Source organism: Ovis canadensis, chromosome 14, assembly GCF_042477335.2.
Source record: "Ovis canadensis isolate MfBH-ARS-UI-01 breed Bighorn chromosome 14, ARS-UI_OviCan_v2, whole genome shotgun sequence".
NCBI lineage: Eukaryota > Metazoa > Chordata > Mammalia > Artiodactyla > Bovidae > Ovis > Ovis canadensis.
In genome coordinates, this window is record NC_091258.1 from 24,742,752 (window position 1) to 24,764,918 (window position 22,167).

Genomic DNA, 22,167 nt, shown 5'->3' on the forward strand with positions numbered 1-22,167 from the left:
GAAATGTCACTCACCCATTTTGAGCCACCCAGGCCCAGGGCCAAGGGAGGCTGAGGGTATCACTAGAATCTTACAGCTTACCTCCTGCCCCAGGGAGTGGCTAAGAGCAATGTGAGCTTGGCCCCAGCATTTTGAGATAGTCTGATGCAGGAATTCAAATACTTATTGGGGGCGGGGGTGGGGGGGATGTTTGCCTTTTGATTCGGAGGCAGAAATAAGCTGTGCACCCCACAGGGTGGGGGTTCGGTCAGGGTCTCCTCTTCTGCTCCCCGACCACCATCAAGACAGGCCAGGGAGCTCTTCAGGTCTCCAGCATGCCTCTCCCTCCCACCATCTCAGTCTCTATAGGCCCTGGAGTGGCTGTCTCCAAGGGGTCTTGTATAGAAGCCAGGCCCTTAAAACTCAAGACTGAAGACCCCCGGTGCCGTCCCCCAGTCTGGGAGCATTCTCCACAGGTGGCTTCCAGAAGGCAGGCTTCTCTCTGGCACCCTCTTCTCCACTTTAGCAGGGGAGGGGGGCGCCCAGCAGATTGGGGGAGCATCCCTGCCTCTGTACCCTGCCTGTGATTGGCCCATAATTACACGTTTATTGCCTGTACCGCCATTGTGTAATGACATGTTTGCAAATTAATTTTTATGGCTCCTGCCATTAGCATATACAGTAGAGGAAGGTTTAGTATTAATTACTACTGTTGTTCGTGTAATCCTGGAGAATTAAAACCCAATAAAAGAATGACAACAGAAACTGATAGTTTAGAGTCCTTGAAAAAGAGTTTTATTTCTTCCCCCTTACCCCAAGTAGAATCAGAAATTTTCAGAGTTTATGAGGGGTCATGGGGGTGGGCAGCAGCTTGACTGAGCTGTTCCATGCGTGCCTTGGGCCCCCTCATTCCCAGAGGGGCGCAGATGATCAAGTATGCGCATGACACAGGGGTGGGAGGCAAAAGCGGGGACTGAAGCAGAGGCCGGGCCGGGGTCGGGCGGGCAGGTGCTGGACCCGACCCCGCCGGGCCCAGGCCTTGTCTCCCTCGCTGAGCCGCCAGCGACGGCGGACGCAGGGGGAGGCGCGGGGGAGCACGGAGCGCGCCGCCACGCAGCCCCGGAAACAAAGGGCCGCCGCCGCCGAGGGCTGGGCGCGACCTCTCGGGTCAGCGCGGGGCGGAGCGGCCAGATGCTGGCGGCGGGCGCCGGCGGCCCCGCGCGGCCGGTTTCCTCCAGGTCAGCAGCCTCGGCGCCCTCCCGGGTGCCCGCGCGAGCCCGGCCGCCGGCGGAGGGGGCGGGGTGGGGGGACGCCGCGGTGGGGGATGGGGGGCGCCACAGGGACTGGGGGGCTCAAAGAGGCTGCTCGCAGCCCCGGCGGCCCAGCCGGCTGAGAAGGCAGCCGCAGCGCGCTGCACCCACTCAGCCGTTGGCGGCGGCGGGGAGGAGCGCCACCCCTCCCTCGGCCGCCGGCGCTCCGCCCAGCCCATTTAAGATTTTCTGGCGGGGTGGGCGTAGTGATGGGGGAGAGTTGCAGAGAGGGGTCAGAAGCACGCGAGGTCCGCCCACCTCCTCCAGTTCGCCCTTAGGAGCCCTTCTGTAGAGGATCATATTCCGGGAGTCCAATTGTCACACTAAGCCACCGCGTTTAGCGGGGAGCCGGGGGCTGGGGGCGGGGTGCTGCCGCTGGGGACCCTTGATTTACGCAGCGGCTGGAAAGCGTTGGCAGGGACCCAAGCCTGTCGTGACCCGCAGTGGCCCGCCAGTGCGTACCTGCAGGCTCAGGTCCGTTCCTCAAACCAAGGTGATTGTATCTGGGGTCAAAAGGTGACCCCTTAGTGTTACCAAGTCGCGATTCCGGTTGACAGTGCCACCGAGGGGGGCCTTCAGAAGGTAAAAGGGCTTGAAAATAAATTGTCACATCAAGAGGCGGCTTTGCTGCAAGCGTTTAAGTGTGTGTGTTGGGCGCGGGCCGGGGCGGGGGGGTGGGGGCGTGGGTAAATGGATCCTGTCTCTTTAAAAGCGCTGGGCTGGACAATGAGCGCACAGGATGTGGTTTGGCGGCAGGGTTTTTTCCCCTTCGATTTGGGGAATTATCACATGGGGCCTTCTTGAGCTGGTGTGAAAGGGAGGCGGGTGGGGAGGAGGGATACAGGCTCCACACTCACTCATACACACTCTGTGCAGTTGGTCGTTTTCTTAAACCAAATTAGCCAGGGCTCTCGTTACTATGGTGCAGCCGGGGCTTGCAGAATCCCAGTAATAGCATTTATTAGGTCTATTTGCCTGGAAGCATGCCTTCCCGGATCTGATAATGCGCCAGTGCAGGGAGAGTGTGGGAGATGGTATCAAGCATTTGATTACACTTGCAACAGGGATTTTTAAGGGGTGGGGGTGAAGGGTGAGAGGTAAAGGAGAGAAAGGAGCCACTGGCCTTAGGAGCTCAGCCCGGGTCGGGCCGGTGTATTTCCGCAGCCCCGTGTGGGTTTCACAAAAGGCGGGCCCGAGCTACCAGGGCACGATTTGGGAATCCTCCTCCCATGCCCCAGCGGCGGGTGAACTCCCCGCTCCCGCAGCTGTCAGACGTGGGTGGGGAGGACGGGCGGGCGGGCGGGCGGCCAGAGCGCGGAGTTGGGCAGCCGGAGGGGGGACCCGCGGCGCCCGCAGCCGCCCACAGTTTGCAAGAGGCCCCCGCTTTGGGGCAGAGGAGAGCACCCCGCCGTCAGCAGCAGCACCCTCCCCGCGTTTGAAGAGGGGAGCCCAGTTGTCTGCGCCCCGATCCCGGTTCGCATGGATCTGCTGCCCAGCGCGGCAGCCGCCGCGCGGGGGGAAGCTCGCAAGTGAAACTATTATTATCGCCCTGCGGAGCATGGAGCTCTCGGAAGATGCCGCGTAGAGACGGAAGGAGCCGCCGCCGCTGCGCCCCTACCCTTTCGCTTTCATTAGGGGAGACAAATCTGCTGTCAGGCAGCCAGCTTTCCAATTTACCGATAATGATTCTTGCATGAAAATTGATCGAGGGCTCTCCACCGCCGCGCGCTCTCGCCTGCCCGCTCGCCTTCCTCCTGCTCCTTCTGCCCGGGCGCCCGAGCCCCCGCCGAGTTCTTTCTCCTCCTTCCCCCAACCCTGCTCTCTGAGTCAGTGGTGGGACGCCGGGCCAGGGAGATAACCCAAAAAAAAAAAAGGGAGGGGGGGTTCGTGGCAAGGGGGGAGGGGAACCGGCTCCTCGGCCTGCTTTCTCCTGCCCAAGACTTGTTTGCAGTCGCTGCCTCTTTTATTTACGAGAAGAAATCTCCCCCTCGGTACTTCTTGGCTGTTTGGGTATTAATTTTCTCCTCTCTCCTCCCCGTTCGCCCCCTCCTCTTCTCTCCCGCCCCCCCCACCCCGCCCCTCCTCACCCAGTAGCTAAGGGGAAACGAAAACAAAGCCGATTTCTCCTTGGCAACAAGAGATACCCCCCTCCCGCCACCCCCCCTTCCTTTTTCCTTCTGGTTCTGAACGTGAAACCCTGTTGGAAACAGGTCCCTTGACCCTCGCCCTTGACATTCAAATGGCTGAATGGAGGAGAGATTGCTACTCGCACGTCTTGGGGGCTGCTTCTCTCTCTCTCTCTTTTTTCTTTCAAATGAGTAATCCCTGAAGATCTTAACCCCCCAATTTCCTCACCCTCACCTCCCCCCTTTATTTTTCTCGCGCTCCTCTCCTCTCTCCCGCCTGCTTCCCTCCGCCGTGCGCCCCCCTCCTTCTTTTATTTGCATCTCAAGTCCAAAAGGCAGAAAATACACACGCGGCGAAGACACCGGGCAGCCGTGGAGGCTCCGGCCCGTCCTTGGTCGTCAATTACCTCATTGTGGATCTGCCAGGGCCAAGGTGGCCGAAACTGCCCGGTTGCTGGCCGGAGAGAGAGGCTTTTGATCATTTTAGGAAGGAACAGAAAAAAAGATTTTTTTACCCTCCGCCGCCGTCGGAATCGCTCTTCTGGCTTAATTTTATTGTTTTGGACATTTTTGAGCGCCGTGGCTCGGACGGCGCTTTTGGTTTCTTCGCTGGGTTTTAATTTTTTTTTTTTTTTCCTTCTTCATCCCTCTCTGGCCACTATGGAATTCTAATCTGAATCATGTTTGGATTGAAGCCGCCTCTGTATTACTTACCAGGTAAGCGAGCTCTGTGCGCCTCCCCGGGTCCCGCGCGGCGCCGGCGCGCCCCGGACCCCCACCCTAACCTACTCCTCCAGATCCCAGCGCCCACTGCCCCCCCCCCCCCCCCGCCCCCGGCCTGGGTCGGGGCGATGGGTCCGCCGAGCTCCCAGCAGACCGGGGAGAGCGCGCGGCCCCGGCTGCTCCAGCTGCGGTTCAGCCGGCGGTGTGTGCGCTACGTGCGGCGGGGAGCGCCCACCCGGCCCGCCGCCCCCGCCGCACCGCCGCCACGGGTAGCGCGTCTCACTCCTTTTGTCTGCCTAGAGCCGGTTCCGTGGTGGCCGCGCACCGAACGGCCGGGGCACTCAAGCCTTCCAAGGTGAATTAAGCACCGGGTGTGAAGTTACTTTCCTGCAGGCCGCCCTGATCGGGTAGCATGCGTTCGCCCCCGCCCCCCGCCAGCCCCCAGTCCTGGGGCTTATTTTCCTCTGCCTCCAGCCAGCCCCTTGCACGGTCTCCGCGTGAGCGTGGCGCGCCTGCCCCCACCCCCACACCCCCCTTCCTGCCTGGGATTCCCTGGAAGGTTTTGTGCCTGCCGAGGTCGAAGGAGGGGGCCGGGGGAAGCTCTGGAGGGTGGCTGGCGTGGCTTCCTGTTTCCCTAACCTTCCTGCGCGCTGACAGCAGTCTGCCCGGTAACTTTCTGTTTCGGGGCAAGTCGCTCTTGCAGCCCAAAGGAGAGGGGAGGGGGTGACAGCAGGAGGTTTGGGGAGCCCCTCTTGTGTTCACCTTATTTGGACTTTGAAACCCTAAAAATAATTACATGTAGGCTAAAGGGAAGCAGGCAAGCCAGGGTTCCTGGTCAAGGAGGCGGCAACCTTGGTGATTCCTGGGGTCCCGCTGGCTGGCTGACTGTCACCCCCTTCCAGGGTCCCCTGGGGTCGGGAGCAACTCACCAAGCCTGCCCCAGGCAGGCCACGTGACCCGCAGGTCAGGAAGGCTGGTTTGCATGTGACGGCTGGTTCTAGGAATGAGCTGTTTTTATTTCCCCTTCCTTCGTTTGAGAGTCTTATCTTCCCTGGGCGTTGTCACACAGTTCCTATGGAAGTTGGGGCATCCATGGATTTGCAGGGGTGGGGGTGTGTAAGGAGAAGAGGGGACTTCTCCTGTTTCTGGGCTTCTCACCTTGGGGCTTTTACCATTCTGCAGAGGCTGCCAGTTTACTCCTGAACTGCTTTCCTGGCAAAAGGTGCATGCGGCCAGCTCGGGGGGCGGGGTAGGTTATTCCTCTGTTCAGAAGCACCCCCCACCCCCTCATCTTGGCTGTAGCTCCTGCAGCTCTCCCGGATCCCCCTGGGAGGGGCGTGAGGGGAGGGGATGGGTACCGGCAGGACCCAGCTCTTGGAGATCTGAGCCAGGGCAAACATCTTCACCCAGTCAGTAGAGTAGGGGGAGGCTGGAAGAGGAAAAAAGTGGGAAGGACTTCTCAGTTCTGGGTGGAAGCTGCCCGTTTACTCTTTCTGAGTCTTTTTGTGGCTGGTCTGGGTCCCTTCCCCGGAGTTGACAGGTCCTAGTCTCTTGCTTGATGTCTCCGCTCTCGCAGGAAGCATGTTTCTCAGGATCTGCACTGCCTTCTGTCTCTTTTCCTTCACAGCCGAGATGCAAACCCAGCACTTCTCTTACCTCTGCACTGCACTTCCCAGATCCGGTCCAAATTAGAACCGGAATCCCCAGTTTATAAAAGGGTGCCGGGGCCCAATCCTTGGGCTCAGAGCCCGCTCCCCAAGGCTCCCCCAGGCTCCCTCATAGGAAGACCCCCGGGTGGCGGAGAGCGGTGCCAAGGCCCTTTGAGCCCAAGCTCTGGCTGGCGGCTCCCAGTGCCCTCCCGCCACCCCCCTGTACCTCCTGCGCCACCCCCAGAGCTGTGTCTCGCCTTTTAAACATTCACTACACGTTTGTAGCAAGAATGAATCTTCTTAAGTACAAGGCGTCTTTAAAGCACAGGTGTTTGTAATCTACACCCCACTTCACCTGCCATTGGGTGGCTGCTGGCACATATTTATTCATCAGGTGACCGATTTTCTATTTACACTGGGAGCCTCGGAGAGAAAAGGAGGAAGTGTCAGGCTAGGAAATCCAGAGCAATTAAGAGAAATGAGTCGTGGCTGGTGTGAATCCCTGAGAAGCAGAGTGTGAGGTCTGCAGGTCGGGACCCTGGGGAGGTCAGGGCACACGTCCTCTGGGTCTATGGAGGGGCACGTGTCCTCCTTTTTTTCTTTTTTTTTGGTTTCCTCGCCAGGGTTTGTACTTTATAATTTCGCCATCACAGTGTAGAGGCTTCACTGAGAACTGTGGTCCACTGGCTTTGCTTCCCCTGACTTCAGGCAGCTCATCCTAGAGTAGCAGATAGAGCTGTAAAAGGAGTGACCTGGTTCTTGTGATTGGCCTCAGGCTCCCTTAGTGCTTTGCCAGAATTTGTCCTGTAAATCTGATTCCAGCCCCTGAGGTGAGTGCTGTCGTCTGCCCATTTCACAGATGAGGAAGGTGAGACTCAGAGGCGCTGGCAGCTTACCCAGCTGGGAAATGGAGGAGCTGGGCTGCAAAGCTGACCGATGCCCACCCCTCTGGCCCAGGGTGGAGGGGCCTGGACTGGGCCAACCCCGTGTGCTCCAGAGCCTCTGGGACCCCGTTCTTCCCCTTGGCCAGATCCCAGCACAGTGTGCAACTGCAGAGAGCCGGGACCCAGAACCTACCATCCAGCCATTCCCTGGGGCGCGAGGCGGGTGTGGAGGGGCAGTTCGTTCCCAGTCAGGCTGGCATCAGGCGAGGCTCCTCCTGTTTGCCAAGACTGAGGCTGAGCAGCAGCATAGGTCTGAAGTTCTCTGTCTCTCCCGAGCTGTGACTTCAGCAGGTGACTTGAGTTCTCTGGGTCTCGATTTTACCATCTGTGAAATGGGATCCCTACTTGGGTCTCCCTCAGTGTCAGTGTAAGGCAGGGGTCAGCCCTCTGTGGCCCACCACTTGACTTGGTGAGTAACAGTTTCCTGGCACTCGGCCAGGCCCGTTTCTCTGTGTATTATCTGTGGCAGCTTTCCCACTCCAGCAGCAAAATGGACTTGCTGGGACAAGGCCGGTCAAACCTGACACCCATTATCTGGCCCTTGCAGGGGAAGTGTGCTGACATCTGGTATAAGGGATTAAGCGAGGGAATCCTTGCGAGACACTGAGGACAGTGCCTGGGGTGATGTTCACACGGAGAAGTGACAGCTATGATAATAATTATTATTAAGGTGGAAGTATTTGCAGAAAATCACAAGGGCCTCTTAGCAGTTGAGCTGGACTTGAATTCATATCTTTGGACCAGACAGGCCCCTTGCACCCCGTGACGCAGTGTCTGGCCTCTGGTGTTCATTCACTTTTGGGGGGTTTGGTGTCCAGGAGGATACCTCCTATGCCACGAGGAGGAGGCACAGGTGTGTGTCAAGGGAGCTGGGGTTGGTGGATGGGTGGGTGGGGGTCTCTTAATACCACTCGAGATTCCCTTCTGTGTGCGCGCATGCCCAGTTACCCCCTTTCCTGAGCCTCATCGGACTGCAAGCTCCATGCAGGTGGGGACTGTGTGTTTCTTTCCTGCTCGACTCAGCGCCAGAGTGGTGATAACAGGGATGGAAATAATCAGGATGAAGGGGTGGCAGCAGCCACTGCTTCTCTGCTGTGCATTCCGTACCAGCTGTTAACACTCTCCCATTTGCCAGCTGAAGAGACTGAGGCATGGGAGGTGGAGGCCGCGAGGGCAGTGAATGGTGCAGCCGGGCTTTGACCCCGAGCAGCCTGGCTCCAGAGTCCCTGCTTAATAAATATTTGTTGAACGAGCGAGGGAGGGAATTGGCCGTTGGTGTTGGCGGTGGCGCCCTGCCGGCCCCCTTATCTTGTTCCTGGAGTTCGCAGAGGGAGGACTCTTCAGCTGTCAGCTGACCCCACCCCAGCCCCTTACTGAACTCTGGGTGACCCTGGTTTCCCCTGGGGACCTACTGTCCACTGCTGGGAAGGACACTCCTGATTCTCCAGTGAGGAAACTGAGGCCCAGAGAGGCCTGGGGCTTGGCCTAAAGCAACACAGCCTGCTCTCAGAGAATCTGGGTCTCCCCAGAACATTTTCCCTGCCCTCAGCACCACCCCCCACCCCCAAATTCCCTGATGGCTCAGTGGGTAAAGAATCTGCCTGACAACGCAGGAGGTCCAGGAGATGTGTGTTCCATCCCTGGGTTGGGAAGCTCCCCTGGAGAAGGAAATGACAACCCAACTCCAGTATTTTTGCCTGAAAAACCCCTTGAACAGGGGAGCCTGGTGGGCTACAGTCCATGGGGTTGCCACTGGTCGGACACGACTGAGGACTGAGCAGAGTGGCCCCCTGAGATTCAGCGGGCCTGGGTCCTTCTCTGCACCACCTTTGAGAGGCTTGGAAATGGTGGGCTTCCCCTGCTGGGAGTGGCAGTGCTTGAGAGAAGGGACTCTTGGCCCAAGTGGCCTGTGGGAAGCTGCCTGGTTTTCTTTTTCATCCACCCAGCCTGCTTCCAGAAGGCCCCAGGGTGCGGCCAGCCCGGGTCTGCTTACCTGGTTTGGGGCAGGCGGCTGGAGGTGAGGGCCGGTCAGAACTGTGGGCCTCCAGATGCCAGCTGCCTGATCCCGGGGGCCTCCTCAGGAGCTGAAACTGGGGGGCGGGGGGTGTCTGCCGTTGGCACCTGTGACAGAGCTCAGGCCCAGCTCTGGCTTGTCCAGAGCTCGTCGTGGGAAGCCGCGGGGTCATGAGCAAACCCAGGGCTTTCGGGCAGCTCTGGAACACTCGAAGCCTGTTCTGGGGGCAAGTTGGGCCTAATGGGATCTGAGTCAGATAAAAGGACAACATTGCTATTTCAGTGGTGATTGAGAAAGCTGCTTATTTACAGCTCAGAAACTCAGCAGGGACAGGCGTTTCGGCTCCCATCTAGCACTTTCCAGGCAGTCACTAATTAATCTTCCGATACCCCTGGGAAGTGGGGAGGGGCTGCCACGTCTCCATCTGTCGGCTCTCAGGCGGGGCGCGGGGGGTGGGGGGGGGCGCCCTTTTGTCCCAGCTGCGGCCCAGCCCTTCTCTGAGGGGCCTGGTCTGGTTCCCACCCCCCACCCCCACCCCCCGCCCCTGCTCAATTTGGTTCTCATTAAGCCTTTTTCTTGCCTTAAACGTGTTACTTTTACTCCATGGGTGGAAATCTGATATAGCCCCTTTGGAGACCCTCCGCTTCTTATCTTCTTGGCTCTTGGCGTCAGGAGAGGTTCCTTTTATGCACTGGGAGCAGGCAGTCATTATGATACCTGGATCCCTGCCCTAGAATGGGGCAGGGGCAGAGGCTGGGAGGGTTTGCTTCCTTCTGTGCAGGAGGCAGAGGAGAGCCAGAGGGCAGCTGGCCAGGGCCACCCAGCTCCCAGAGACACAGCCAGCCGTGGGATGAAGTGTCTGGACCCAGACTTCTGTTCCAAGTCCAGGGCTCCATGTCATTTGGACACGGACCTGTGTGAATGCAGCAGCCCCACCATACTGCCTTCTCTCCAAGATCAAGTGTACACGGGCCCCTCTGGTCATCTGGTCTACCCCGTACTTTGCAGCTAAGAACCTGGATGTCAGAAGACCTTGAAGGGACCTGTTGACTTCTAATTCTTAGGTTTTTGGTGAGATTGAACTGGTAGACATGGACTACGTGAACTCTTCATCTACTTGGGAATGTCTTAGCATACTGTAGTTTGCGGGGCGGGGGGGGGGGAAAGTCAGGCTTTAATAGCCCCTCCAATAGCCTTTCCCAAAGGAGAGTGGCCTCAGCTCTTACGGGGTCCTCAGCAAAGCAGATCTGCATCCATACTTGGAATTGTCGCTCCTTGATGGTCTAGCTACACAATCAAAAATTTTGAAGCCACTTGGCGGATGAGGGGTGTATATTAGAAAGAAAGAGGGAATTTGGGGGTGAGGGAATAAAAATAGATGCAGTGCTTTTTTTTTTTTAAGAGCTCCATATAGATTTAAAGTCCTTTTGTTAATTTAGGAACATAAAACTGTGTGATGTATAGCTTAGTTTGCTCGTAAAATTACTAAGTGTGGCATATTTAGAGCTGTGAAAGCTTGGGGTAAGAGGAAAAAAATCAGTGAGTTTTTTTTTTACAAGTCTTTAGGGGGAAATGCATTTTTTCTGGCTTGTTCCCACCAATGCCAGGCTTTCCACTGCTCAGGTGGGGTTGATGGTTGCCCTCAAGCCAAATTACAGCTGAGGCCAGTGCTTGCCTGGGGTGTTAATCTGGGCCCAGGTCTAACCCCCAACGCCCAAGTCCAGGCCCCTAGCGGAAGCCCACAACCTTGAAGAATCAGGGCCTCCTCTGTCTTTCTCCCGCTCCTCCCGAGGCAGACAGGAAGCGCCCTCTGACCAGGCCTGGACTGCCGCCCAGTGGGCATCTGTCCACTTGCTTAATGGCCCGTGGGGTTGGGAAGTCACAGAAGGGACCTCAGCGATCAGATGGGCTAGCCGCTCCCTTCTTGCCGTTTGTGGTCTCTGAGGGTCTGCCCCTCCACACCACCATGGGTGGTTAGCGTGTCGCTTTTCACACGGAACCCGCATGCATCTGACCTAGTTCTGTCCTCCAGGGACACTGGGCCAGTCTGCTGTGGTTTAGTCGTGTCCGACTCTTTGTCACCCCATGGACTGTAACCTACCAGGCCTCTCTGTCCATGGGATTCTCCAGGCAAGAATACTGGAGTGGGTTGCCATTTCCTCCTCCAGGGGATCTTCCTAGCCCAGGGATCAAACTCGCTTCTCTTGCATTGGCAGGCAGGTTCTTTACCACTGAGGCACCTGGAAACCAGTCTGTCTCCACCTAAAGATCACCATCTGAGCTGGGCCCAGTGTGGCCCCCACAGGGACAGCGAAGGAATCTGTGTCTCATCCTCAGGTTGCTTTAGAATGAGCAGGGAGTGAGATGAGTGAGGACAGAATGCTCTGGAAACTCCCAGGATCCATTCCCCTGGTGGAGGAAATGACTCCGCGGAGGACGCGGGTATTAGAGGCAGGCCTTTGAAGTGGTGTGTGCCAAAGGGGCGAGGGTTGGTGGAAGGAGGCTAATATAGTGGGAGGGGTGAACAAGAATAGGGAAGCCGGACTTCCCTAGTGGTCCAGTGGTTAAGAATCCACCTGCTTAATGCAGGTTTCCATCCCTGGTCTGGGAGCTGAGATCCCACATGCCGCGGGGCAGCTGCTGAAGCCTGCATGCCCAGAGTCTGCTCTGCACCGAGAGAAGCTGCTGCAGTGAGAAGCTCGTGAGCCACAGTGGAGAGCGGCCCCCACTTGCTGCAGCTGGAGAAAGCTGACATGCTGCAGCGAAGACCCAGCACAGCCAAAAATGAATGAATGAATGAGTAAACAAATAAAATGCACTTATCTTTAAAAAGAATAGGGAAACCACTCTTAAGACATTCAGCATGTGAAGTTCATACTAGGTGTGCTGAGAAGGCTGTTCTTAGAGGTGCCCACTGGTGGCAGGGCTCTGCAGCCTGTGTGTCCTTGAAGAGGGTGGAGACCTCCTCCCTGAGAGCGTCCAGGCTGCCAGCCCCACCTTCCAGGCTCCGAGGCCCTGGGTCTGAGGACGAGAAGGAGAGAATGAGTGGGCAGGATGGAGCCTCCTGCGGAAGGGGCTTCCCTGGCCACCCAGTGGGCCGCTCTCCGCCTCTGGGGGCCAGGCAGTGGCATGAGGACTGGAGAGTGGGGGCAGGGCGCAGCTGGTGGAAGCGGGCCATTCCCCTGGGGGGCAGAGCCTCCCCGGAAGGGTAGGAAGGAGAGTTTTAGGGGCACGCACGGGAGGGCTTGGTGAGGAGGGATAAAGCAGGGTGCTGGGAAATGAAATCACTGGGTGGATCGGAGCCACACTTGGAGGGTCTCCAGGGTCATAAGGTCCGTGAAATGTGATACCAGTCCTACTGTAAGTGGGCGGGAATCCAGGCTTTAAAGTACCAAATTCGCTGGTTTACTCCCCAAACGTGTTTGCTGCGTGCCAGGCACCGGCCCCGGTGCACAGAAATATGATTGAGAATCTGGAGAACGGAGCGGGTAGCCAGAGTGTGTGTCCCGTGACTCCGAGAAAGGGAGAGGTTAGCCCTGGGGAGGTCTGAGAGGAAAGGCCCGGGCACAGGGTCACACTTGCGTGAGGGTCCGGAGGCCTTGAAGGTGTCCGCATGGCCACGGGGGATGAGATGGGAGCCGTGGGGGGGGTGCCTTGAGCAGGCCCTCCTGGCCGCGGGGCTCAGGGAGGAGGTTCCCAGTGGTCAGGGGTGGGGGGCGCAGGAGGGAGACCAGCATGGAGGTGACGGCCGTGACGGCCCAGGCGAGAGAACAGGCGGGGAGGCAGTGCGAGGCGGGGCGTCTGGAGGTACAGGCTGGGGCAGGTGGCCATGCGCCCTATCCCGTCTATTTGGGGATGGCCGCTCGGACAGCCTCCCTCGTGGAGCGAGGGGCTTCGAGCGTGGGCTAGTGACACCCCAGCGGTTCTCCACGCGGGGCTCCCAGGCCTGAAGTGTCAGCACCAGCTGGGAGCTGAGAAGGTGTAGATGGTCAGGACCGGCTCCCCTGGCCCTGAACAAGACCGACTGCGGCAGAAAGTCTGTGGTGGGCTCTGGCGGTCTGTGTGTCCTCGAGCCCTCCAGGGGATTCTCAGGCTCACTCGAGTGTGACACCTGGTCTGACACAGTCCTGAGTGCGGAAACTAGGCCGGGGTAGCCGGTCCCCGGGGCGTCTGAGCACGGGGCTGTTGTGTCCAGAGGCGTCCTTGGCCAGTGAACGAGCAGGGGGTGAGGATAATCCGGGAGGGCCTCCTGGGGTGTGAGTGGGTTGTGGGCCTGCCTCTCAGGTGGGGGGCAGCCAGGAGTTGACGTTCGGGGGTCTGCCGGCAGGCCTCGAGATCAGTGACGTTTTCTGATGCTGCAGCGCCGGGTGGAGCAAAGACTGGGGTGAGAGCCCTGCGGTTGATCTGGTCTCAGCTCCTGACACACTGTGTGACTCTGGGCAGGTTACTCACCTTCTCTGGGCCTCAGTTTCCCCATTTGTCAAGTGGACCAGCGGTAGGGCCTCCCTCGTTGGGGTCTTGTGAGTGTCTGGGGAGCAAATCTGCAGGAGGCCTGGACCAAGCACTGTGGAATCATTTGCTGCAGCTACATTTGGACTTTGAGCTGCCCGTGTCTTGGATCGTTCCCGAGGGGCCTGACTGAGTCACGCTTGACCAGGGGCAGTGGCCTGGTCAGGGCGGACATTGCCTGTGGGCCCCTTTGCCCAGATTCAAAATTGCTGTCAGGCAGCTGGGCCCATGCTGCTGCTCTGGTCACAAGATGGCAAGTTCTAAATAAGTGAAGAAACCATGGAATCGCCTCGATTAGATCATCTTGGCCTCTTCTCTGCTGGCCCCCACCCCCCTACATCAGGAAAACAAAATTGGGTGAACCCCAGGCCCTGAGTCTTAATTGGGTGGTGGGTGGCCTTGCCAGACTATCTCCAGTGGAGAATTTCATTTGAATGAATCCCTTCTCCAACCACCCCACCCCCAGAGGACTCGAGCGTCAGCCCCCCCAGGCCCGCGACAGAGCCCACGCGGAAGGCAGACGGCACCTTGCCTCAGACGCTGGGGCCTTCTTTGAAGCTGCTTGACGCGGGTCCCCACCCCCTTGTCACTCTTGTCCTGTAATTCATTTAGGATTAGCTTTCAGACCTCCTCGCCAGTCCTAACTTCTGTTGTCTTGGTAACTGTGTCAACCGTTTGCCGGTTTCCCGTGATTATCTGACAAGAGAAGAGGGGCCAGGCGGGAACATAAAGGGAGGGAGGAGGAGATGGTGCCTGGGTCTTAATTGAGCTCGCTGGAGGGGCCTGTGGGGTGGGGCTGCCCGCCTGGCGGGGAGCAGTGGAGAAAGGATGGGGTGCGGTGAGGCAGGGCATGCAGCTGCGTGGAGGGGGGCGGGCCCGGGGATGAGTGTCGCAGGTATCATCCGCCTCTGTCTTCGATCTCAAGGGCCCAGGGGTAAAGATGCCCCTTCCTGCCCACCACTGCTCTTTTGAGGTTTCACGCACGGGCAGATTTCAGCCAGCTCTGCTTCAGCGCTCACCACAGGACGCTGGCCCAGGGCGGGGTGGGCCACATCAGCAGCTGGGGGGGCCGGTGGGTGGGCCTGTGGGAGTTCAGGATCCCCTGGGATAGAGGAGGATTTCGTTTATTGTGCTCACAGGTGCTGCGGGTCAGGCCTTCAGGAGGGGCACGGTGGAGTGTGGCTGGTCTCTGCTCTGTGAGGCCTGTGGCCTCTGCTGGGAAGACTGGGAGGCTGGAGGACACTTGCTGGCCAGACTCTGGAGTCATCTGAGGGCTTGTCCCACTCTCCTGCCCAGCAGGCGGTGCTAGCTGCTGCCCAGGACCCCAGCCGGGGCTCTGGGTCCAGCATCTCTGTGTGGCCCCCTGTGTGTGGCTTGGGCTTCCTTCCACCATGGCTGCCTCGGGGAAGCTGTGTTTCCTGTATCAGGGTCCGGTGCTCCAAAGGCTGGGGTCCCGGCTCACAAGGGAGAAACTAAACTGCATGGCCTTTGAGGACCTAGCCTCAGAAGTCACATGGTGTCACATTCTGTTCATTACAGTGAGGGATGAGCCTGCTTGGGATCAGCTGGAGGGGAGTTAAGCCCTACCTTTCCATGGGGGCATAGCAAGGTGCTGTTAATAGCAAGAGCATGTGGGGTGGGCGATGGGGGCGCCTCTCCGGAACACAGAGTCTGTTGCACATGGACGCACCCCATTCACCTGCCGGTTCCCCGTCCAGGTAGAGAGAGGGTGAAAGAAAAGAAAGTGAACGTGTTCGTCGCTTAGTCATGCCTGACTCTTTGCGACCCTGTGGACTGCAGCGGCCAGGCCCCTCTGTTGATGGGGATCTCCAGGAGAGAATACTGACGTGGGTTGCCATTCCCTTCTCCGGGGGATCTTGCCGACCCAGGGATCGAACCCAGGTCTCCTGCACTGCAAGCGGATTCTTTGCCATCTGAGCCCCCAGGGAAGCCCAGGTGGGTGGCAGCCTTGTCTGCCAGGGGAAGAGAGTCTATGCATCTACAGGGACAGCTCCATAAGTGTCCTGAGTCATACTGGGGTGGGGCTTCGAGCAGAGGCCTTGGCGCCCCTGTGGGCAGCTGGGAAGACAGGGCTCACACCTGGGTGGCCTCCCACGGCAGTGGGATCCCCAAGTTCCAAGTTCACTATCCCTGCACAAATAAGAGTTGTTGCTCAAAATAAGGGCCTCATTAACTTGTCACAGAAGAAAGACCGGCCCCTCCCCAGGATCAGTGAGAAGCCTGGAGTGCCTTTTGGGGAGCTGCTAATGAGTTATGTCTGATTTTTATGGAACTCCGTGGTAAATTATTAATTTGGGCCAAAATGAAAGTGTGGAACCAGATAGTCTCATGAATATTCATCCTGGACTTCAGTGCACAGGGGTTGATCTGGCTGGGGCAGCCAGCTAGACTCCTGACCCAGAAACGGGCGAGTCACCAGGTGAGGAAGCTTCTGGGAACCCTCTCAGCCTTCCCTCCCTCAGTTTCTCCATCCAGAGATGGGGTTGATAACTCACATCTCATTAGCAGAGTTACAGCTGGAGCAGGCCCAGGCCCGGCTTGAGAGTGGGGAGCATTAGTCAGAGGGCTCCTGAGCCCCCGAGTTTCACAACAGTGGAGTCACCGGCGGGGGCAATGCCTGCAGGGGAGAAACCGGACGCCCCCACTGCTCTGCGTCCGCCCCCGGGAGTCACGCTGGGGGCTCCCATAGGGTTCAGATCCCCTTTGGATCTAGAATACGACGGTGGCCGGTGTTATTGAGGTCCCCTCCAAGGTGGGGTGTAACAGGCCTCCACCGTGTTCGAACCGTTCTGTGTAGTAGGTTAGTGTTTCCAGGATGGTTCTGCTGGGATCTGCCTTCCTCAGCAGAGCCCAGCTTCCTAGCATGGGAGGTGAGGCCCCTGGAAGTGAATCCCCTGCCTGTCTGTCTAGCCTGACCTTCTCTAACCCTCTGCCATGCTCTGAACGGGATCTTTCCACTCCCTGGCAGGCCGGGGTCAGAAGTCTGGAAGCCTCTCTGAGCTCACCCATTAGGACCGGTTACTCCTTCCTCCGCTCCCAGGTTTAACGGCAGGAGCAGCCTCCATTATGTATGAGGATTGAACTCATGGGCTCAGAAGCCAAGTGGCCGGAATTTGAATCCTTCTTCTCCCGTTTATTCCCGGTGAGACCTTGGGCAGGCTACCTGGATGCTCTGTGCCTCCGTTTGTGCGCGAACTAAGTTGCTTCAGTCGTGTCCGACTCCGTGCTACCCCATGGACTGTAGCCCACCAGGCTCCTCTGTCCATGGGATGCTCCAGGCAAGAACACTGGCATGGGTTGCCATGCCCTTCTCCAGGGGATCTTCCCGACCTAGAGATCAAACCTGTGTCTCCTGCACGGAAAGGCCGGTTCTTTACCACCAGCACCACTCGGGAAGCCCCGTGCCTCGGTTTAATTGAGTGTAAAATGAGGGTGACATTTCCCGAGCTTGCTGTGGGAAGTAAAGGGTCTGTGCATTTAAAATGCCTAGCGTGGTGTGCAGCACCTGGTCGGCCCTCCACGGATGGCCCCCTGTTATCAGTATTGTCTTTAGTGTGATTGCTGTCACTGTCTTGTTTCCAACTGGGCCTGGAGGTCCAGGGCAGGCCTCAGCTGGTGATGGCAGCCTCCTGTTAACCCGTGTTTCCCCTGCTTCTTGGGAACTCGTGACTTCAGATGACACTGTAGCCCTAGCGTGCCGTGGGGAGGCCTTGGAGCCACGTCAGGCTTGTGTGGGTTTGGGTGGGTCTCTCCGGGGCTTTGCACCTGCCCTCAGCCTGGACAGGCGTGTTTATATTGCAGCCCCTGGAGACCGTCTCTCCGCGTGGGGCTGAGGCCACTTCCTGCCTGAGCCGCGGGGGTGGAGGCAGGGGTTTCGATCCCCTGCCCGGCAGAGGAGGACGCACAAAAGCGATGTTTCTGGCAGCTTCCGGGGTTAGAGCCAAGATATGACCCGCAGCCCTAGGCTCCCAGGCTGAACTGTGGCTCCTCGCACTGAGCTTTTCCACTGAGCTTTTCGGAGAAACAGCTGTTGGGGGGCAGGCTGAGCTGCCTAATGCGATGAAGTGTGGCCTGTGTGAGCCCCAGGCTCCCAGGGGAGCTTCTGGGGGCCTGCGCCCTTGGTCAGCGTTGGCCTTCGAAGCCTTGGCGTTAGGAAAGATCTTCAGAGCCCGGGATCCACGGGAGGCTACCAAGTGTGGCGGCGAGAGGGAATGTGCTGTGGGAGGGAAGACCCTGCCCTTGACCCGCCTCTGCCCGCGACATGCAGGGGCCTCTGGGGTCCCAGAGGTGGGCTCCCGGCGAGCTCTCGGGGTGCTGACACCTGCTGTGTGCCAGAGCTGTGGCCCTGCTCCTGACCTGCAGAGAGAGAGGTTCATGAAAAGCATGTGAGGCTTTATTTGGCTCACTGAAACCAATAACTCCACCTGCCTGGCCTTGTCTTCTGGTTTTGATGCCTTTGACTCAGGGCTCTGTCACCTCCCAGGCGCTAGGCTAGGAGAGAGGCGGCCAGCGGGTCAGACCGGTGGGGCAAGCCGAGTGGAAGGAATAATAAAGCAAATAGCCTGTAACCAACTCTGTTCTCCTTGCACTGGTCTGTTCTCCTTGCCCTGATTTGGCAAGATGTTTGGCTTCTTGTAGCTGCAGCTGACAGGGTAGTGCTCGAGCACCTGCTGGGTGCCAGGCCCAGGAAGGGCAGAGCAGAGGGTGGAAAGTAAGTCAGAGGTCATGTCTCTGAGGCCCTCCTGGCCACCTGCACAGGGGAGGAGCTAAGCACGCCCATGGAGGGATGCACATGACTCCAGGGGCTTGGAGGTCAGTGAGTTCCCAGTCAGCTGGAGCCATCTGAGAGGGCTTCCTGGAGGAGGTGGTGTTGGAAACAGATTCTGAAGAATTAGGGGATTTTGAAAGCGGAAGATGGGGGAGGTGTGAAGGGAGGAGACACAGACCGTACCGTGCCCTCGAGTCACCCAGGCTCTTAAGGGGCAGCTTCTGATTCAAGTGGGTCGAGGTTGTACCTGACAAGGCAGATGGGGACTTTCCCTCCCTCGAGGCTCTGAGGTCATCTGCGTCCCCCCCTCCCCAGGCCTGTGTGGCTCCCATGTGGCTGGTCCGTAGGCCACACTTGGAGTTTCCAGGGACCAGACCTAGCCGCATGTTAACCATTGAAAGGTAAAGCATTAAATGAAATGGCTCAAAATGAAACAAAATCAAAACGCCCGTTCCTGAGTTACTCCGGCCCCGCTGCTGGATTGCCATGTGGGGCTGGTGGCCACCATATTGGATAGGGTAGGAAGAGAGTGTTTCCATCTTTGTGGAAAGTTCCATTGGCCGGGGCTGGCTTGTGACCTGGGGTGGGGTAGGGGATGCTACGGGGGCCCGGGGCAGCCTTTTCAGTCTTTGGCGGGGGGTGGGGCGCTTTCAGAAGCTAGGGGTGCTTTTTGCTGTGTTGGACGACACAGGGAACCCCGGACAGGGGTCGACCTACCCCTGACAACAAACACAGGATGGGCAGTTCAGGGGTGACAGGAGCCCAGGTTGGGGAGGCGGGGGCCAGAGCAACCGTGGAGCTCGGCTGGCAGCGTCCCGTGCGGCTGCCGAGGGTGGGCGAGGGGTCGAAGGCAGGGGCGCAGGAGAGGCGGCCGCGGTGCCCATCAGTGAAGTGGGAAGTGGACTGGGATGGAGGTGGGGTCGAAACCTCCACGTGGCAGTCCGATGGAGGAAGGTGTGGTTTCATGGTCAAGTGGCACCAGGTGGGGGCCAGCGGGCCCCGGAGGACAGCAGCTCTAGTGATCTGTCACGCGCGTGTCCACGCGTGTGCCTGTGTGCACCCTCGCATCATCTCCTGCAGGGCATGTCTCTTTAGAAGGTCTCAGGAACCCCCTGGTGGCCCAGAGGTCAGGACGCGGCACTTTCACTGCCAGGGGGCCCCAGTTCAATTCCTGGCCAGGGAACTAAGATCCTGCGAGCCTTTGCAGTGCAAAGGGAAGAAAAATAAATAAAAGGAAAGTCTCCAAACTCCCTCTCATGCACACACGCACTTAGTCCGTCCTCACCACGCCCCGGGGAGTCCAGAAGGACAGAGCAGGTGAGGTGTGCGCCCGGAGTCTTAACCTGAAAGAGGCTTTTCTAGAACCTGGCTCTCCTCCTTCGGTTTCTGAGCCCCCCCCACCACGGGATCTCACTGACTTCTAGGTGCTTGAGGGTATCTAGGGAAAGGACTCTTGGCATCCAGGGGGCTTGCTGACATCCGTTTCATCAGGGCAGTCAGCATGAGAGGGATCCCAAAGGCTGAACGTCAGGGAGACCCAGGCTGCAGAGAGGGGTTGTTGGCTGTGTGGGTGTCGGGCTCCTGAGGCCCCATGGGCTCTGCTCAGGGGGCTGCCTGGAGTCCTGGGTGAGGGTTTAAGGGGCTTCCCATCCTTCACACTCCCTGTTATCACCAGCACCACGTCCAGAGGTGGAAACAGAAACACAGAGAGGTGGAGTCACTTTCCCAAGGTCACACACCTCTACATGGTAGAGCCAAGGTTGACCCCTGATGTTTTGATTCTGGAGGCAGTAATGACACCCCCCCACACACACTGATTTCTAGCCCCGTGTTTACCGCCCACCCCCGCCTTCCCGCCTCGAGGATCTTTGCACAGACTTGACATAATATAGAGTCAAGAGCCCCTCGGGGAGTTCTGCGCCTCCTGGTGGTCGCCTCCTGGACCTTGCCAGCTTGCTTGTTTGTCTCAGAGTTTCAGCTGGTTTTTTGAGTCATTGAGATATAATTCATTTACAACATGCACTTCAGTGATTATAATGCAGAGTGTGGCAACCGTCAGTAATCTAGTTCTAGAATATTTTTCACTCCAAAAGAAGCCCTGTACGTTCGCAGCTGTGCCCCATTTTAACCAATCACCCAAACCTTGTGGTTGTGGTTTAGTCGCTAAGTTGTGTCCCACTCTTGCAACCTCAGACGGTAGAGCGTCTGTCTACAATGCGGGAGGCCTGGGTTCGATCCCTGAGTCGGGAAGATCCCCTGGAGAAGGAGATGGCAATCTACTCCTGGACTATTGCCTGGAAAACCCCATGGACAGAGGAGTCTGGTAGGCTACAGCCCATGGGGTCGCAAAGAGTCGGACAACTTCACTTTCACTTTCACTTGCAACCTCACAGACTGTGTCCTACCAGGCTCCTCTGTCCATAGGATTTTCCAGGCAAGAATACTGGACTGGGTGGCCGTTTTCTTCTCCAGGGGATCTTCCTGACCCAGGGATTGAACCCGGGTCTCCTGCACTGCAGGCAGGTTCTTTAATGACTGCACTACCAGGGAAGGCCACGCACTAGACAGCCACTCCTTTCCGTCTCCTCTCCATGGACTTGCCTGTTTTGGACGGTTCACAGGTGTGAAGTCATACTGTGTTTGTCCTCTGTGTCTGATTTCTCTTCATTTAGCATAATGTCCTCAAGCCTCATCCGTGTCATTGCAGGTGTCAGGACTTCGTTCCTTTTTATGACCAAATACCCTACCATCTTCGGGAAGATCCTCTGGAGGAGGACATAGCAACCCACTCCAGTATTCTTGCCTGGAGAATCCCATGAACAGAGGAGCCTGGTGGACCACGGTCCTCGGAGTTGCACAGTCCCTAAGTCCCATGACTGAAGGAACTGAGCACACAGCACCCTCCCGTCGTACGGATGGGACACGCTTGCCTTATCTGTTCACCCACTGATGGGTGTTTTGGCTGTTACAAATAATGGTGCTGTGCACGTCTGTGTACAGGTTTTTGTGTGGGTGTGTTTTTATTTTTCTTGAGTGTATACCCGGGAGTGGAATTGCTGGATCGTTCATGGTGACCCCGCATTTAAGCTTGTGAGGTACTGAGCTGCCGGACTGTTTGCCCGAGTCTCAGGTTTCAGTGCTGTGAAATGGAGCAGTGACCTGGGGATCTGCTGTCTTTCAGTATCAAGGGATACGTCTTCATTTGGAAACTCAGAAGCAAAGCGATGACTTTCATCACTGTGATGGGCTTCCGTGGCGGCTCATTGGTAAAGAATCTGCGTGCCATGCAGGAGACCCAGATTTGATCCCTGAGTCGGGAAGATCCCCTGGAGAAGGATATGGCAGCCCGGTCCAGTATTCTTGCCTGGAGAATCCCATGGACAGAGGACCTTGGGGGTCACAAAGGGTCAGGCATGACTGAGCAACTAACACTGGTAGTGACACCTTGGCCACCTGGCAGGTGAGGCCAGAGCAGGTGGCCAGCAGTACCCTTGGCAGCCTCTGCCCGGGGAGCGTTTCCCTCCTCTGGCCAATAGTGCTCAGAATGGACTTGTGATTGAGTGTCCTGCACGTGTTTCTGGGGAACTTCCTAGGAATTCTAGAGCAATTTCTCCAAAGGCTGAATTCCATAGAAAGGGGGAAGAAGGCTGGGACCTGTGGTGACCTCTGCCATCCTCCCCTGGGTGGGAGGATTTGGGGGAGAACTTGGGCAGTGTTATTCCTTGGCTGGGACAGAACAGGGACCCCCCCCCAGAGGACTGGTTTGGAGAGCTCGTTCCCCCTTTGTGGGGGCAGGGGTGCCCCAGCCTCCTGCCTAGTTCTGACAGGCAGCCCCTGGAGCCTCAGTTTTTCTTGGAGGGAGTCCAGCTGGTGCAGAGCTGGCTTGGCCCCAGTGCTCTTGTTGGGGAGAAAGGAAGCTATTGAGGGCCAGCCGTGGAAGTTGTAAACTGGATAAATGACCTTCCAGGATGTGTGTTTCCTCGGCTCCGCAGTGAGAACTCAGCCTGGGGAAAAAAACCTGTGTCCGTTTATTCCGCTGCAGCCCAGAGAGGGAAGGTGGCTTGCCTGGGGTCACACAGCAGATTGGCAGCTGAGAAGGACAGGCTCCTCCTGACACTGGTCTG

General features: G+C 57.9%; 1 protein-coding gene and 2 long non-coding RNA genes across 15 annotated transcripts in view; 1 reads left to right on the forward strand and 2 right to left on the reverse strand.

The window, feature by feature from the left end:
• Positions 1–22,167, forward strand: part of GSE1 (Gse1 coiled-coil protein) — a 391,542-nt gene that overhangs the window by 286,858 nt on the left and 82,517 nt on the right. Inside the window, exon 2 of one of the 13 annotated variants that reach the window (XM_069549679.1) lies at positions 4,111–4,132. The exons of 10 other annotated variants lie outside the window; for them this stretch is intronic. Coding sequence is in view for 2 of the 3 variants with exons in the window: in XM_069549675.1 (XP_069405776.1) it covers positions 4,096–4,132 (37 nt within the window). In the remaining variant the exon portion in view is untranslated. Of the gene's footprint in view, positions 1–3,519; positions 4,133–22,167 lie in introns of those variants that run through there. 2 more of the 13 variants (XM_069549675.1, XM_069549680.1) reach the window with 2 other exon arrangements.
• On the reverse strand, positions 5,134–7,212 carry LOC138418395 (uncharacterized). The gene is made up of 2 exons (XR_011248540.1): positions 6,865–7,212; positions 5,134–5,567 (listed from the first exon to the last, which is right to left on the reverse strand). It is a non-coding gene; the product is annotated as an uncharacterized lncRNA (long non-coding RNA).
• Positions 11,555–13,292, reverse strand: LOC138418393 (uncharacterized). The gene is made up of 2 exons (XR_011248537.1): positions 13,198–13,292; positions 11,555–11,766 (listed from the first exon to the last, which is right to left on the reverse strand). It is a non-coding gene; the product is annotated as an uncharacterized lncRNA (long non-coding RNA).